At 41.7% G+C, this 17,793-nt stretch overlaps 1 protein-coding gene across 1 annotated transcript; it reads left to right on the forward strand.

Moving 5' to 3' along the window:
• The first annotated feature begins 3,399 nt into the window (after positions 1–3,399).
• Positions 3,400–12,043, forward strand: LOC134442697 (eukaryotic translation initiation factor 2-alpha kinase 3-like). The gene is made up of 8 exons (XM_063192738.1): positions 3,400–3,656; positions 9,721–9,840; positions 9,959–10,084; positions 10,405–10,603; positions 10,808–10,954; positions 11,130–11,228; positions 11,338–11,400; positions 11,874–12,043. Exons 1-8 carry the CDS (start codon positions 3,400–3,402, stop codon positions 11,973–11,975), a joined length of 1,113 nt encoding a protein of 370 aa, XP_063048808.1. The 3' UTR covers positions 11,976–12,043.
• Positions 12,044–17,793: the final 5,750 nt, after the last annotated feature.

Raw genomic sequence — 17,793 nt, forward strand, 5'->3', positions numbered from 1 at the left:
ACAAAGCCATGGAGAGGGTTTTTAGCACAGCACTTAGCAACTTGTATTTTCCTATAGTGTAACGGTCATCAGGAAATCAGTTTTCTGTGTACATGGCAAGTCAAGAACACTTTGTTTTGTCTTTAATTATCACGCATCAAATGTAAATATTCCCAGGAGGTCCAGTAATATGGACTAATGCCTATTTTTCAACGCAAACTAAATTGAAGTAAGGTTTTAATGCCATCTGTGTGTGGACTGACCAGAAGAAAACACACAGGTTTTACTGTAATAAAATAACCGGTACATGAACTCTGGATAGGTTGTGACAATTTTCTTAAGACTATTTGTAAAATTAAAAGGTTGCACTTAACTTGGAACCGGTTATAATTTGAAACCCCTCCCCAAATGTCAATGTGTCCTATTACCAATAATAAGTAAATAAAATAAAACAATTCGATTGACATTGTCTGTGTTTAAAAAAAATCTTTCTCTCTTTTCAATGTATGGTGCTTAAAGGGACACTGTGCAGGAAATGGTCAAAAAGGGTACTGCAACTATGCTGTTCATTGAAACTGGGCTGCCAATTGCCAAATTTGATCTTTACATGAAAGTTTTCTAAGTAGGCTAATAAACAAATATTTTCTAGTATGGTCCAAGTAGAGTCATTTTTGCAGCTAAAAATGGCTATTTTTGGAAACTCAAAATTGCGGACGATGGAGAAGATCCCCATTTCACGGTATGAAAAGTGCAATTTTCCCAGTCATAATGAATACTTAGAATTTGATGGTGGTGGTAAGTATTCATGAAAAAGGTAACATTAGTGAATGGGCAGCATGAATTCTGGAAATAAACAACTAAAAATCTCACACAGTGTCCCTTTAAATTAATGTACAAATTTGTGTAGAACTTTTAACTGTGTGTGTTTTATAGTTGGACCCTAGGAAGAACAGCTAATGGGGATCCTAATAAACTAAACTAAACTAAACTAAAATCTAACACTGTCAGGTCCGGTTCTCAATTCTCATTGGCCTAATAAAGTAGCCTAAAGCAGCAGTCAAAACCAAAATGAAATTACACATAAAAACAAACAAATCACCCTCTTAATGGGGAGTTTGAGCTTTAGACAGAGAGACTGGATAATACTCCTAGAATCTCTGGTTTAGACTTCCAACTCAAAGGACTAAGAGATACAAATGCTCCTTCATCTGCACAGCTATGTTAAATATGCACAGATAATGCTGCCTCCTGCACTTTGCATCCTCGCAAGGTTTAGACAGAGAGACTGGATAATAGCCTACTCCTAGAATCTCTGGTGTAGACTTCCGACCCAAAGGAGATACAAATGTTATTTCATCTGTACAGCTATAGGCCTAATAAACATGTTAAATTTGCACAGATAATGCTGCCTCCTGCACTATGCATCCTTGCATATTTTTTTCAGATGCGTGCCACGAATCTCTATAAGAGGCTTTTGGCCGTGACGCTTTTTGCCGAGCAAGCCACTTCAAAGGATGACTTAAAACTCGGAACTAAGTGGCTAACCAGGGGAGTTGATAAGCTTTCACAGTTAGCCTATTTCAACAGCACCAATGCGAATGTGAAACTATCACTGGAATACAGCAAAACAAAAATCAACTTCTTAGACCTAGAAATCACGAAAGACACTAATGGGCTCCTTCATACTTCCATCTATCGCAAATACATACACAGAAACACACTGTTACATGCAAAGAGTTTTCACCCGCCTCCTCTTATCAAGAACATTCCCTATGGACAGTTCCAGAGGTTACGCAGGATATGTGACAAAGAAGATGATTTTGAAAATAAGAGCAGGGAGATGCTGGATCGCTTCAAACAAAGAGGATATGCACCGAATGTCCTTAACACGGCCCTCACAAAAGTCCAAGCGCAAGAGCGCAGCGTTTTATTAAAGAGGAAAGAGAAATGCAATGACAACAACCGAATGTTTTTTTTCAACGCGGTATAGTACAGAAGCACATGACATCTGCAAAGTCATTACTAACAACAGGACTCTTTTACAATGTGACGACACCTTAAGGGACATTTTTAAAGAACCCCCTATTTTTTCTTTCAAAAGAGCGCCGACCATAGGCGATAAGGTGGTACGGAGTCACCTATCTCCTAGAGACCAGAGACGTGGATCCCCCGAAAGCCCAACGGCACTTTCAAATGCGGGCATTGCAAAATATGCAACATTGTAGTGAAATGTAAAAGTCGGGATTTTAGAATAGGACATTTATAAACTGCCAAACTACCCATGTTATTTATCTGTTGAGATCGGGCGCACTAAAAGACGCCTTAAAGACCGTTTGGCTGAACATAAATATGCAGGAAAAAGTGGAAATTGTGATTATGCCATGTTTAAACTGAGACACATGCCAATGCCCCTGTTACATTCACTGCTATTGGCATTGATCATATCCCCTTGAGCAGATAGACAGAAACTACTCAACCAGAAGGAAAGCCGGTGGATACACAATCTAAATGCCATGACGTACCCTGGTTTGAATGACTGTATAGATATGGTGGCATTTCTTTGAGCTGTATATTTAATGTTAATGGTGAATGCTCTTGCAATATAGTTATGCTGAAATTGTTCTCTTTAATACTGCTGTAAGGGCAGAATGACATCCACCATGTTTGTTGTGGGTACATGCGTAAGCATGCTTTGGAGACACATTACCGACGCGGATGGACTGGAGGCGCACACCTAAGCATGACGCAAAATGCATAAAGGGAAGTGGGGGGAAGTATGAACTCTTTCAAAGCGCTGATGAAGGCCCGAAAACATGTTGGCAACTTTTAACTGTTCACAATATTAACTAGCAACATTTAATTAAAAGCTTTTAAACCCCTCAAGACACGGCATTATAAATGAGCTGTTACCAGAATGGCAATGATTGTAATGTAGGCCTAATGTATTACTTAAGGTCCAGTGCACTGTCATAGTGGTGTAGTACTAGAGTAGTTACCTTTCAATGTCTAATACAGCGTGCCACAGGAGGTACTGCATGCATGAAGGGGTTAATGAAGACGACGAGTGCCTTGGATTTCATCATACATCTCAGAATTCGGCAGGGGCGGGTCATCATGACCTGAACTGCGTCGGGTGGATAGGGGTAGAGACCCACCTACCTGAAGCCGGTTCGACGAGAGCGCAGCTGTCTGACGGCGCGTAATTCAACTGTTTGTTTACTCCGCAAGGCGTGATCAACTAGCGTGGCTAGTGGTTTCCCAGCCTTTCTATCAGCCACAGTTTTGCCGTCAGTATTTTAGACAGAGATTTTTCTCCTCCCTCTCACCTATCATCAACGCCAATTGCCACTACTCACTAGGCTACATCCTCCGGAGAGCGTGCCACAGGTGTTCATTCTAATATTGTAGGCTTAGTTAAACATGGATCATCTTAGCCTACAAGTTAAGATACTTAATCATTTTCAGAGCGCCCCACCGGGTAGCACATATACTGCCTTAAGTATAGCTAAAAGTGTGAGACTTGTAACGGCCAAAGACGTTAACGCGACCTTGTATCGTCTTGAGAAAGAAGGCCGATTGTGTCATTCGGATGACAAACCACCCATGTGGTCCCTAAACCAAAAGAAGGATCCTCATCCTACCCGGACTCGCCGTGACAGTGGCAGCTCGGCGAAAAGGTACGGTGATAACGCTGCCTGACATTGCTGCCATTGCTTCTGAAGTGCTGTCATAGTATTTGCTGCAGTCGTCAATTTAGAACTATATATCATATCCCCCTCTGAATGATATGTAGGCCCAAGTCGCCTATAAGTTAGTTAAAAGTTGAAAGTTAAAAGTAAAAGTTACAAGTAGCCTAGTAGGCTAGCCGTGTTCACGGTTTAGGTGTTTTGTTTCGTGCCAAGTAAGCAGATGTGGTAGCAACATGGGGGGTGTACCTAATCACCGGGAACGGGCCAGAACGGACCGGAACGGACCCAGATTTAGCCAAAACTGACCGAAACGGACCCAGATTTTTCATAATAAGAACACATTACGCTCCGAAACAGACCGGAACTGACCGGAACTTACCCAGATTCAGCCAAACCATACCGAAACGGACCCAGATTTTGCATTAAGAACACATTACGCACTAAAAAAAATCTTCGAGAAGCAATCTGTGATATCAAATGAACGTAAAACAAAATTATTCCATAAACTATGAAAGGTTGGTCAAAACATTGCCTAGCCCCTGTCATGGCTGTCATTTCAATTCTCAAACAGTCCAAGCTGTCATTTGTCAGCAGTCTTTGTAATTCCAGAGGTAGCTGGTGGAGCACTCAAATGTTTTTTTTTGGTAGTAGCCTCTCTCGTATTATAGCCCTAGCATACACAGTCCACAGAGGACACAAAATCAAAGAACAAAAAAGACAACAACAAAAAATGTTCCATGCGCTGCCATCTGTCTGGAATATTAAGGAGTGCATGGAAAAGTCGCAAAGGAGGAATTAACGGCACACACTAACTGGCTGGCCCCGAGGTTTCATTAGCCTACTCTTAATGTTATGTTGGATAGGCTACAAGATGTGAACAAGTTACTAAAACGAATTTCTAGCCTACTTCTAAAGTTTGCAAACAATGCCCAATAGGCTAGCATTTATGCGGGACTTATTTCCATAATATTCTGCTGTTATAAGATGATGTCAAAGTCACGTGAAACTACCAGTTTACCAGCGAAATTGCGCATTGGCTAGGATGGAGTGACTAGGCCTGACACATTGACATGTGGGAATATGCCTATAGGGTGCTATGAAAATGCTTACAACTCCTTAGAACTATAATAGGCTACTGTTTTTCACCAGTGAAGTTTAAGCTGGTCAATAGCCTATTGGGGCAGCCCTCTAGCGCGTCAGTGGACACACACACACACACACACACACACACACACACACACACACACACACACACATCGACAGATCTGTCTCTCCCTCCCTTTGTCTTCATAGTGCTCCTTGTGTCAACAGGTGAGAGAGACATAGGGTATTCCATGAAACTGTTTAGGTAACGTGAAGCCTTTCTTCGTGCTTGTCATGGTTTTGGCCAGCAACTTTCAATACCCCACGATATACATTTGCTCATCGTTACACGCTCTCAATCTCGAACGATACTTACACGCTCTCAATCTCGAACGATACTTGAAATGTTTACTAGAAATAAAATATCCCAAGTGGTCACAAGAGGGTCCGCGTGTCTCGCAGCGAGGCCCATGACAGCGCAGGTGTCTCCTGCGCTTTCGATGCCCATGCTCTGAGACAGGCGTAAGTGCAAGTGCTCTCACTGACAGCAGCAAGTGGTCTCAAGACTAGGTGATATTATTGCCCAGGCGTTCCCAAACTTTACCATGACAAGGCCCCCCAATATAGCCTACCGGTGCATTCAAGTCAAGCCCCCCCTAACATGGGTTTTTTCCACCATCAGCCAATTTGGTTGGTAGATATTTTTTCTTACCAGCCTAGCCATTTGTTTTTTAAATCTCGCCAAAATAAACGATGTATTGTTTTTTTTATTATTATTATTTTATTCAACTATTTCCACAACACACAGAAAGAATATACATACTAATAGGCCTTTTACATACTATATAAACTTTAAAAATAATTTTTAACTTCTGTTTAATTTTTCTTACTCAATCCATTTCATTAGTATTTCTTTTCATTTCCACTGAAAACAGTGAATCCAAGCCAGACCTTTAACATAGCACATAGGCCCTACAGCCATCACCACAAACCGTTACATCCCCACACACCCTCACTAGGCTACTGTTGCCTCCAGTCCAGCGTCCCTGCGTCGTGATGCAGTGAGCCGCGCAGTTAAGGGTGGTTTATGCCTCGAGATCAGCGTCACTGCATCATGATGCAGTGAGCCGCGCAGTTAACGTAGTGAAGCCCCCCCCATCACGCAGGTACTCTGGGGCACCTCCCCAAAATTGTGTCTCGACGCAGGGAGCGACGGCGTGAAAGGGCGAAAATAGGTCTCTGATTGGTCCTCTCGACCAGCCTGCTCTGTCCTCAAGTCGAGAACAAGCGCTACTTCCTTGTTCTAACCTTCGTCGGTCTACGGACTGTGAGCTCTTCATTAAATAAGTTGCCCGTGCTTTGTTGTTTGATTTATTTACACGAACCGAAGACAACACATGCGCTTGCAAGTTACGACGCTGAAGTTATTTGGACAGTTGAACAGTGGTTCCGAGGTCGAGGAAACATTCCGCTTCGTCCTCGACAAATGAGCCACTTCTTTGTTCCAAACTACTACTGTGGCTGCCAGTGCGATCAAACATGCACGTGATATAAAGATTTAATGTTTCATTTTCATTCTCGTCGAGTCTGTGATGCTAAAAAACAACCGACACGTCTAGTTTACTCTTTGTATTGAAGGCAGTTTCAGCGTGGAATGACATCGCGCAGACCGTGCTTCAAAACAGGGCATAAACAAGAATTAACTGCATCATGGCTGCGTCAAGCTCACTCTGTGGCACAAGTAGGAAGCATAACTGAGCCTTTAACGTAGTGAAGCCCCCCCCATCACGCAGGTACTCTGGGGCACCTCCCCAAAATTGTGTCTCGACGCAGGGAGCGACGGCGTGAAAGGGCGAAAATAGGTCTCTGATTGGTCCTCTCGACCAGCCTGCTCTGTCCTCGAGTCGAGAACAAGCGCTACTTCCTTGTTCTAACCTTCGTCGGTCTACGGACTGTGAGCTCTTCATTAAATAAGTTGCCCGTGCTTTGTTGTTTGATTTATTTACACGAACCAAAGACAACACATGCGCTTGCAAGTTACGACGCTGAAGTTATTTGGACAGTTGAACAGTGGTTCCGAGGTCGAGGAAACATTCCGCTTCGTCCTCGACAAATGAGCCACTTCTTTGTTCCAAACTACCACTGTGGCTGCCAGTGCGATCAAACATGCACGTGATATAAAGATTTAATGTTTCATTTTCATTATCATCGAGTCTGTGATGCTAAAAAAACAACCGACACGTCTAGTTTACTCTTTGTATTGAAGGCAGTTTGAGCATGGAATGACATCGCGCAGACCGTGCTTCAAAACAGGGCATAAACCAAAATTAACTGCATCATGGCTGCGACAAGCTCACTCTGTGGCACAAGTAGGAAGCATAACCCGCCCTTAACAGTAGAAACCTAAACCTCAAACAAACACAGCATGCCTTCAACACACAGCCAAATACCATGGACCTTGCACAGAAGAGATGGGAGTGGAGGGTAAGAGATGGAGAGAAGACGAACACGCGCACACACACACACACACACACACACACACGCTGTGCAATAGGCCTAAAGTGTAGGATGTCATGTGTTTCTGTACAGTAGTAGCCTGCTAGATACCTTACTTTCCTCCAGGAACTCAGCTCATACCACGCACAACAAAATGACAAGTAGCAATTACGCCATGTCATGGAACTGTTCGCTTTCTTTGTTACTTCCATAGTCGGTAGTTTTATTGTTATAGATTTTTTTTCACGAACTCACACGTCCATGCAAGGTCTACCCTTCTTTTCCGATGGCGTGGGCTTTCCAAATCAGCAACTACATTCAATTGCGCCAGGACTAAGAAAATGTCAGACGACTTCTGACTGACAGCTACGCTCATAAACTGACAGGCACATATCTCATCTGTCCTTCTCCGATTCGCTCCACCACCACTCCATTTGAACGTCTCTGTTACTATTACTAGCATTCACCGACACTGAACCTTGCCGTTACTGCCACGGCATCACCCGTACAAAACCTACTAAACAGAAGTAACCCACGCTTGTCATATTATTGAAAGTGAATTCAGCGCGAGCCGCGAGCCGCTTTCTGCTCTTCAAACAAGCAGTGGCTCTGGTGCGCGCGGTGAAGCACGCAGCCAATAGGCGTACGGCTACCTTATTGCTGATACAAATTGCTGATACACATTGTGAGTTGAAGAATGTGACTTACCAGGACGGATTTTCTTCTGTTTAAGATGGAAACCAAAGTAAGAACTTTTTACCTGCCATGTTCTGTTCCTGTACAGCAACACAATGGAACAGGAGGCAGTCCAGCAGAAAGAGGAGCAGTCAGATAGCCAGTCAGACTCCATTGTCTTCAAAGATTCATCAAAAGACCTCTCAAATGTTAGTAATGCGATAATATTTGTGTGTTTTATGAATGTCTTGTTTGTCCAAACATTAGGCCTACTATTTCTATCTGTGTCTTTTGTCCTGTGTCATTCTGCATGGTCCAGTGTATTATAATGTAATTTCATGTGCTAAGTTGCCCTCTGTACCGTATTGTACACTGAGCTTTTTGTTATTTAAAAAGGGAACAGAATCATTGGTTATAGCTAAAAATCATGTTATGCTGCTTTCCTTATTATATGTATTTTTTGACATGAGTTGTTAAATTGAGAAATTGAATAATTATCTTTCAGACTCGCTTAAACGTTTCAAAGAATCCTGCTGGTCAGCTAACTAGGTGAGTAGGCTACAATATCAATCAAACTGTTTAACCCGTCGAGACATGGCGTTATATATTTGCTGTTACCAATGGAAATGACCAAGTCGTAGTGCATTACTAAAGGCCCTGTGTTATGTCATAGTATTGTAGTACAATGGTACAAGTGGTTAACTTTTCAATGATTATTACAGCGTGCCACTGGAGGTACAGAGCGCATTAATGGGTTACTCCGAAATCAGTTCATTCATACCGTACAAACACATAAACATGGTGTCTCATCAGAGACAAACAGACTAAAGGATATGGATTGCTGGAACCATGTCCTGTGATCTGATGACACCAAGATAAACACATTGGCTTTAGGTGGTGTCAAGCATGTGTGGTGGTAACCAAGTGAGTAGTACAAAGACAAGTGTCCCATGCTGAAATGCAAGCATGGTAATGGGACTCGCATGGCTTGGGCCTTCAGGAATGCCGTAAACATTGGGAAGCTGAATTTCACCAAACATGCATGACAAACATTTATGTAGGCCTACAGTATGTCATGAACTTCTGGGAGTTGCAACTGGGAGTTTAACATACGAGGGTTAGCTGAGCTCCCATTTGCAACCCCAAAATTTCACAAAAATGGAAAGAGTAGCCTATGTCATTTATGTTATATTATTAAACTTACTTTTCTCTTGTAATTTAAACAGATGTTGTATTAAATTTACTCTATGCATATTTTGGAAATAAATTGTGGACTGCTCAAAATGTTACTTTTCAAAAGTGGTCTAGGCCTACTCATTATTGCTGTGCATACTGTAGTCAAGTCAAGTCGTCTTTATTGTCAATTTCTTTATATGCGCTGGTCGTACAAAGAATTGAAATTACGTTTCTTACTTTCCCATGCAGACAGACATAGACTTTAGGTATGGACATAGACAGTTAACCATACATCACACAAACATTACATCTAGAGTACCTATGCAATACACATACAGACATATAAAGTGCAAGACTGGGCAACAGAAGACATACTGTACATTTTCAATTATGTCATATTTTGACAATTGTGACATGGTGATAGCATTGTGAAATAATAATAAATAACAAAGTAAGCAATATGTAATGTATGTATATTGTAATGTATGTATATATGTAGGTATGTTATGTTGTATGTATACTGTATGACAGACACATTAAAACATATACGTGTTGTGTGTGTGTGTGTGTGTGTGTGTGTGTGTGTGTGTGTGTGCGCGCGCGCACAATGTCATTTTCGCAGATTTGAGGAGGACTTTGACTCAGTAAAGCGTATAGGCAAGGGAGGATTCGGACGGGTTTTCAAGGCAAGAAATAAATGTGATGAGGCATATTATGCTGTGAAGATAGTAAAGTCTACAAAGTAAGTAATATTTTTGCTCTAAAATTAGGCAAATTAACAATTTCTTTTGTTCTAATTTTGATGAGTAAAAGCAATCCATTACTCTGCCGAAATTGCTTTTCTTTCTGTTATACATTAGGAAAGCTTCACGAGAGGTGAAAACTCTGGCAAAGCTGCAGCACCCACACATTGTGCGCTACCATACGTCTTGGATTGAGAAGACGGCATACAGACATGAGGACTCTGACAGTTCCAACACGTCCATGTGAGTCAGACACCCTCTTTAAATTCAGTAGCAGTTAAATCAACATTACCACTAACTTTGTTTCGACATATTACATGAATTTGGAATACACCACAAAAAGAGTGATTTCGTTTTCCTTTAAAGTTAGATATATTTTATTCTAATCTTATTGAAAAAGCACCATTTGTGGTTTATAAACTCTCGAGAAACAATGAATAGTACCAGAATTCTAAAAGTTTTCTCAATTTCGCCACTTGATTATGAGCCCTGAGTTGCTACCAATGGCGTCTATTACTAATATTATGGAGGTCAGTGGTTTATAGCTGTGACGTCTTCTTCAGGTCAGGAAGCGACCCTGCCATGGAGTACCTCTACATCAAGATGGAGTGGTGCGAGGGTAACACTCTCGCCACGTGGATCGATGAGAAGAACAGACAACAGGACCCACACAGGCGGCAGGCGGCCCATGCCATCATCACGCAGATTGTGGATGCAGTAGTCTACATTCACTCTGAATTGCACATCCACCGTGACTTGAAAGTGAGCCATTTTGTTGGTGGTTTATGTTTTTTTTTAATTTGGTGGAGAGGTGAAATGAGCATTTCCTCTACTGGAGTGCTGCAGTTTTGTAGCTCAGTAGATATGTGATGAATAAACTTGACCTTGAATGGATCTTCCACAAGCTTCTAATTTTTGGGATTGTGAAACAATAATAATTATCATTGCATTTTTGTTTGTTATTAGCCTGCAAACATCATGTTTGGAAAAGACCGTAAGACCGTCAAGATAGGCGACTTTGGCCTTGTGACTGTTGCAGACACTGAGGATGAGGACACAATGATGGAGCGGACAAAGTGGACTGGCACAAAGTCTTATATGAGCCCCGAACAGGTAATGTGAAACACACATCATGTTACCGTACTTTGTGCATTTAGCAAATGCTTTTATCTAAAGTGATTTACTAAAGAGGAGTTGAACAGCTATACATGTGTTGGTTAAACATACATTTGACATCTATTGGGCTTATTAGCATAGAATACCATTTTGTCCTAACTGTTCATTACAGAATCAGTCCAAGTATGATCACAAAGTGGACATCTTTGCTTTGGGGCTCATCTATTTCGAGCTCATTTGGTTCATGCACACAAAGAGTGAAAAGAGAAAGGTGAGGATACCCTGTTTCTTTCCAGTCACCTGTGTCCAGCCATCTGTATACTGTACATTTTGCTTGCCATTAACCTACAGCACCTCTTAACCGTCTTTTTGCTCCATAGATTTGGGATCGTGTTAGAGGACAGAATTTTCCAAAGGAATTCAGTGATGAGTTTAGCTTTGAAGTAAGTATTGTGGAAATTGAGGTGTGAGACACCTGCGTGAAGCTGCACCCCCCCCCACCCCCCCCCCCCCCCCCCCCCCCCCCCCCCGACCCAAAATGCTGAAATAACACTGCAGATTGTGTGTGCTATGTTTGTGCGGTAAATTTTTTCGTTTGCGCTATTAAGACTTTTGAGTAATTTAAATACTCAAATACTCATACTTTTAATACATTTTTCTGACCTGTGACCTCACACAGCCCCCCCCCCCCCCCCCCCCCCCCACGTCCACAGTCTCAATCGAAGGGAATTTTTTTGTGCTCATTTGTGCTGTGTATGTTTGTGCTGTGTCAGTATACTGTACATGATTCATCAGGATTCAGTCATCACATTGTGCTAGTGTTATGGAAAAAAATCTGTCTGATAAATGCTGGTTACCTTCATGTTTACTAGTTAATCATGTACATTTTCTTGTACTTTTTTGTGTTTCACTGCAGCACGAGCTAATCAATGAAATGCTGTGTGATAAACCTGCGGGCAGGCCTGATGCCAAAGACCTGGCCCCCAAACTGGAGAAGTTTACATCCGTCACAGACTAGAATGGCAATATGGAGTCAAGTGTACTTTATTGTCAAAAATTTAGACTGGTTAGCACAGAAGTTTGAAATTGTGTTTGACCAGTTTCCAATGTGTAGTTAGCCCCCTTACATCGAAGACGTCGCCGACACATTTGCGTAAGCCCAATTCAGATTACCGTAATTACAAAAATATTTGATCGATCTGGAAAATTGAAACTGTTTCTGAAAGCAGAGACATTGCACTTTATTTTCAATCTGGTGTAATTACGGTAAATCCCCTCTGAGGCATCTCAGTAAAGTGTGTGTGTGTATATTTAAAGGGACACTGTGTGAGATTTTTAGTTGTTTATTTCCAGACTTCATGCTGCCCATTCACTAATGTTACCTTTTTCATGAATACTTACCACCAGCATCAAATTTTAAGTATTCATTATGACCGGAAAAATTGCACTTTTCATACATGAAAAGGGGGATCTTCTCCATGGTCCGCCATTTTGAATTTCCAAAAATAGCTATTTTTAGCTGCAAAAATGACTGTACTTGGACCATACTAGAAAATGTTTGTTTATTACTTCGTAAACTTTCATGTAAAGATCAAATTGGGCAATAGGCAGCCCAGTTTCAATGAGCAGCATAGTTGCAGTACCTTTTTTTATTATTTTTTTTATTTTATTTTTTTATTTTTTTTTATTATTGGAAATTTTCATCAGAATACAAAATGTCAAAGTCGCAGTTATTGGGTGATATATAGTATAAGTATAAGTAAATGTAAGTCAGTATACATATAGTATAGGCAAAAGTATAGGTAAAAGTATAAGTAACACAAATATAGACAGTATCACCAACCAACCCCCCTCCCCCAAACCCCCCATGCAACCCCCGTTGATACAACCCCCACCCACCTCCCATTACTCACCCACCCCTTCATACCTACAAGCATTCATACCTACATACATACACACACGCATACATACATACAGACATACATACATACATGGCAAAACATGGCATAGGAAAAAAGAAAATGAAAGGAAGAAGAAAGAGGAGAAATGCAGTACCTTTTTTGACCATTTCCTGAACAGTGTCCCTTTAATGTGAAGAGTTGTTGCTCTGAGCGCTCTCTCTCTCTCTCTGTCTCTCTCTCACTCACTCTCTCTCTCTCTCTCACTCACACTCTCTCTCTCATTCTCTCTGGCTCTCTCTCTTTCTCTCTCTCTCTCTGTCTTTCTCTCAGTGTATCTCTCTCTCTCGCTCTCTCTTTCTCTCTCTCTCTCTCTGTCTCTGTCTCTCTCTCTCTCTCTGGTTCCTTTTTGCCTGGCTGTGTGGCAAAAAAACACACCCAGGCACATTTTTTTCATTTCATGTTCTTTTTCTTTTTTTTTTTTTTTTTACAAATGTTTTCACCCACACAATGTTTAACTGATGTACAGTAGCTATTTCCATTGATTTTTATCTCTAAACCTCTAAAAATCAAATTCTGGTTTTGTGTTTTTCTTCATTTTAAACTGTTATTACACCCCTTAAACTAAACTTGCAGTAGATTGTTAGATATTTTGAAATGTTAGGTGTTTGGGGGAAAGCCCAAGCACTTCTTCATAGGACATTATTTGACATTTTTATGGTCAAAACAAGAAAAAATGTCCAGGCGGACATTCTAAGCCTTAGGTGTTAAAGGGTTAAACTAAACATACATATGTATAAGACTATCCCTATGTCTCAATCCACACACTTGTGTCAGTGCTCTGCCAGTCAGTATACAGTGCACTGAGGTCTTCAGTGCTTAGTGTTGTGGAAAAAATTGAGCACTACACACTGTGCCCTCGCTGGAAGTGACGGCTGAGCATGGCATTAGATCGCCAAAATATCGGATGGCTACTTTTTACAATGCACAGCGTCTGGTGGTTTCCTTCACCCCAAAGGGCAACAATCACACATACAATACTTTGGTTGGCATGAAAAGGTTGGTGTCCCATCAATATTTCTTACAGATTTAGCAGACTGTTGACCGAACTCTTCTACTGAACTGAATGCCACGTGTCCTCCGTTTCATTGCCATTTAGTTTGTGCAGTGTCCATTATTCAAGCACTGCAGTTTTCCGCCATTGTTAGGGCATCATCCTGGCACTTTCAGTGCACTGGCTCAACCGAAAATTTCAGTGTGAGCGCCCTAGGCACTGAAACATAGTGCCTGAAGTGCACAAGTGTGTGGATTGAGACACAGGGATTGACAAAACACACACACACACAATGTGCAGTGAAAGAATGAATGAAAGAAATGCAACTGTATGAACTGCTGTCATAGCACTTCAGTGAGTCAAGAAGTAAGAGTTTTACAGATTTCTGTTCCCTGAGGGAAGGAGGTCATGTTTTTCCCATTTACTTTCTTTTGTTGCTTTTTCTCTGTCAGGTTTTACCATCATGATGTGAAGGAATGCGTAAATCATACATGAATTTCTGTCTGCATTAATTACTAATTAATATGTAATACTGTTTAGACCTGCTCTCTGACAGAGGCACATCTTGTCACCAGGCTAAGCAGGCAGCCGCTTGGGGCCCCCCATGTCCCTAGAAGGTGAATAATAGCTCAAATTTTACTACAGATGTTGAGATGTTGGTTCAACTGTTAATTAGTTTGATTTTTTTCTTGGGGCCCCAGCAGTCCCTATCGCCTCTGCTCCCTGATTTACCCGAGCTCCGACTCATGAAGGCAGCAGAATGTCGGCTTGAGAGGCTATGCAAAAAATCTGGCCTTGTCGTCCACGCCTTCAAAGATCATGTAAAGGAAAACAAAGACACTATATCAAGGTCAAAAACATCTCACTACTCTAGTCTAAACTGCCGTTAGCCTCCCACCACACTGCTCTCTATCGTCCCTCTCCACACTTGCTGAAAGCCAGGTCTCTGACCTCCAGCAAGTTGGATCCAGTGCCCACTACTGGTGAAGGAATGTCTGCCAACATTATGTCCAACAATGACCACCATCATCAACAGCTCTCTGACATCAGGGGTGGTGGTGCCTACAAACTTAAAGACACCTTGTGGAGTGACCTTGGGTTCCATAGAAGGCACTATATGAAACCAAGTTATTATTAATGCCTATTTTTCAATGTGAACCAAATTGAAGTATGGTTTTCATGTCACGTCAGTGTGGATATTGACTATTGACTGATAATTGGTCAGAATGTATTTTCGTAAATTGGTACCAGACAGTTCAACATGTGTAAGAAACATTATTCAAAGCTATGTTTACGGTGGGACTTCAATCGTTCAATAATGAATAATTAATCAAAAATATGAATTTAATCACAGTTTGCATTCTAGGTCACATACATTACAAATCATATAAAAAAGAGCTGGTATACTACTCAACATGTCAGCCAATACCCATGAAAATGCAATGCAAGTAGCAGCAAGCACAGGAAATGCTGGGGCTGTAGGTAGTAGCAGAGCTGGAGGTTTTTTTTTAGCCTCCTCTGTATTAATTCTAGCATTACATTACATTGCACTTAGCTGACGCTTTCATTTATCCAAAGTGACTTACAATTATTATTTTGGGTATTGGTTACAGTCCTAGCTGGAGCAATGCAGGGTTAGGTGCCTTGCTCAAGGGCACTTCAGCTATGGATGGAGATGTGGGGAGAGGTTAGGGGGGATTTGAACCGGCAACCCCTAGATTGAAAGACCAACTCTATAACCACTAGCCCACGGCTGCCCTGGAGTTACTGTATGCTTCATAGTTGCGGTATGCTTCCTCGGACCCAAGAAAAAAAGATCTGGCCAAATAAAGCTTACATCCAGAGCCTGATTAACGCAAAGGCTAGATATGGCTGCAGCCTAGGAGTCCCCAGGTGGGGCCTGATTGGCCAAAAGGGGAAAATTGCAGAATTGTGACAGACTGCAATATTGATAAACATCATGCGTTATGTAGAGTACATTTGATAGGCATGTTATCCTTAAAGGATAGTTCCGGCGTAAAATGAAAGTTTCACCATCGCTTTCCCATGCCACATAATGTATCTAATGATGAGCCATTCCGGGCAATGCCGCGCCGTTATGGAGTTAGCTAATTTTAAGCTTTTTGGTGAAAAACGCAGCCAACGCATCACGGCGGGGCCAATTATAAACCTATTCTTTTCTGATGTTTCCCCGCTATAAACAACTTCAAAAACGCTACACACTTCATCACAAAGGTCTCGTCAATCAAACCGAGGCACAGAGAATGTCATCGGACCACACAATCTTTCACTGGCCAGTGTTTTCAGAGGTGTCTCACTGTTGCAACTCTCTGACCCGGATGCCAGGGCGCGCGAGGTCAGAAGGACCATTACGCAACGGAGGAAGGCTGGAGGAATTTATAAAGTCGTACTAGAAGTACTCTTACAGATGTAAGTACACCACCAGTGGTGTGTTATTACAAAGCTGAATCCATGTTATATTATACCGTGTTGCAATTACTTTGTAAGAGTAGTCTGCCTACCTGTACTCTCCATGCAACTCTTCAAATCTGCTGCCTGCACACACGGTAGTAGCGATCCCTCCGGGTTTTTACGCCAGTTTCGTCCACTTCTAATGCTATTAGCCATTCCCGTAATATGGCTGGTTTAGACAGTGGCAGTCGGTGAAAACGGTCGGGGTTCCAGCTTTTCATTTTACGGTCGTAGCCGGTGCGAACCGCGGACCATGTTTAGCCTACCTAGCCACCTGATTGAGTAGCCTGCATCCGGGTCAGAGAGTTGCAACAGTGAGACACCTCTGAAAACACTGGCCAGTGAAAGATTGTGTGGTCCGATGACATTCTCTGTGCCTCGGTTTGATTGACGAGACCTTTGTGATGAAGTGTGTAGCGTTTTTGAAGTTGTTTATAGCGGGGAAACATCAGAAAAGAATAGGTTTATAATTGGCCCCGCCGTGATGCGTTGGCTGCGTTTTTCACCAAAAAGCTTAAAATAAGCTAACTCCATAACGGCGCGGCATTGCCCGGAATGGCTCATCATTAGATACATTATGTGGCATGGGAAAGCGATGGTGAAACTTTCATTTTACGCCGGAACTATCCTTTAATTCCTACCTTGTTATTGATGACTCAATCTGTCACGAAATTTGCCTTCAAGGGGGCCCAGCAACTTGTAGCCTATAGGGGCCTTAGACCATATTAATCCATTTTATTTCTTGACATTTAACAATGTCACACACAAGAATGCTGAATATATTGTTTTGGGATTAGTAATAACACATTCTTAAACTTAATAATGAAATGAAATAAAATAATATACATGTATACATAATAATATGAATAAAAATATAGGTATTATAAATAAAAATATAAATGTACAGTGTGTGTGCATGCTCTTCAGAGACAGGCAGCATGTCTATGAAAAAGTATATATACAGTATACATATATATTTTTGAACGAGTCACAGAATTACTGTGAATGACAGAGTAAAATATGTTAGTCCTTTTATTTCTGTGTGCATGAGTGTATGCACAGACACGCGTGTACGGGTGTGTGTGTGTGTGTGTGTGTGTGTGTGTGTGTGTGTGTGTGTGTGTGTGTGTGTGTGTGTGCATGTCTGTGCGTGTTGCTACTCTATGACAAAACCAGCTGTTGGCACGATTAGCTTTGAAACCTCCCACATTTCTCAGTCCCACAAGTCCCCCCACCACAAGTCTTTGGGAAAAACAAGGGAAGAGGCATCAGAATATTTTGAAACACACATTGGTTGGTCTGAGTGTCCACGTGCAAAGCTACCCAAAACCCTCATAACACACAGTCCAGAGTTGAGGGGCGGCTGTGTGTGTGTGTGTGTGTGTGTGTGTTTTAAAATGTGTGTATTGATC

The sequence above is a fragment of the Engraulis encrasicolus genome, unplaced genomic scaffold (genome assembly GCF_034702125.1).
Source record: "Engraulis encrasicolus isolate BLACKSEA-1 unplaced genomic scaffold, IST_EnEncr_1.0 scaffold_214_np1212, whole genome shotgun sequence".
NCBI lineage: Eukaryota > Metazoa > Chordata > Actinopteri > Clupeiformes > Engraulidae > Engraulis > Engraulis encrasicolus.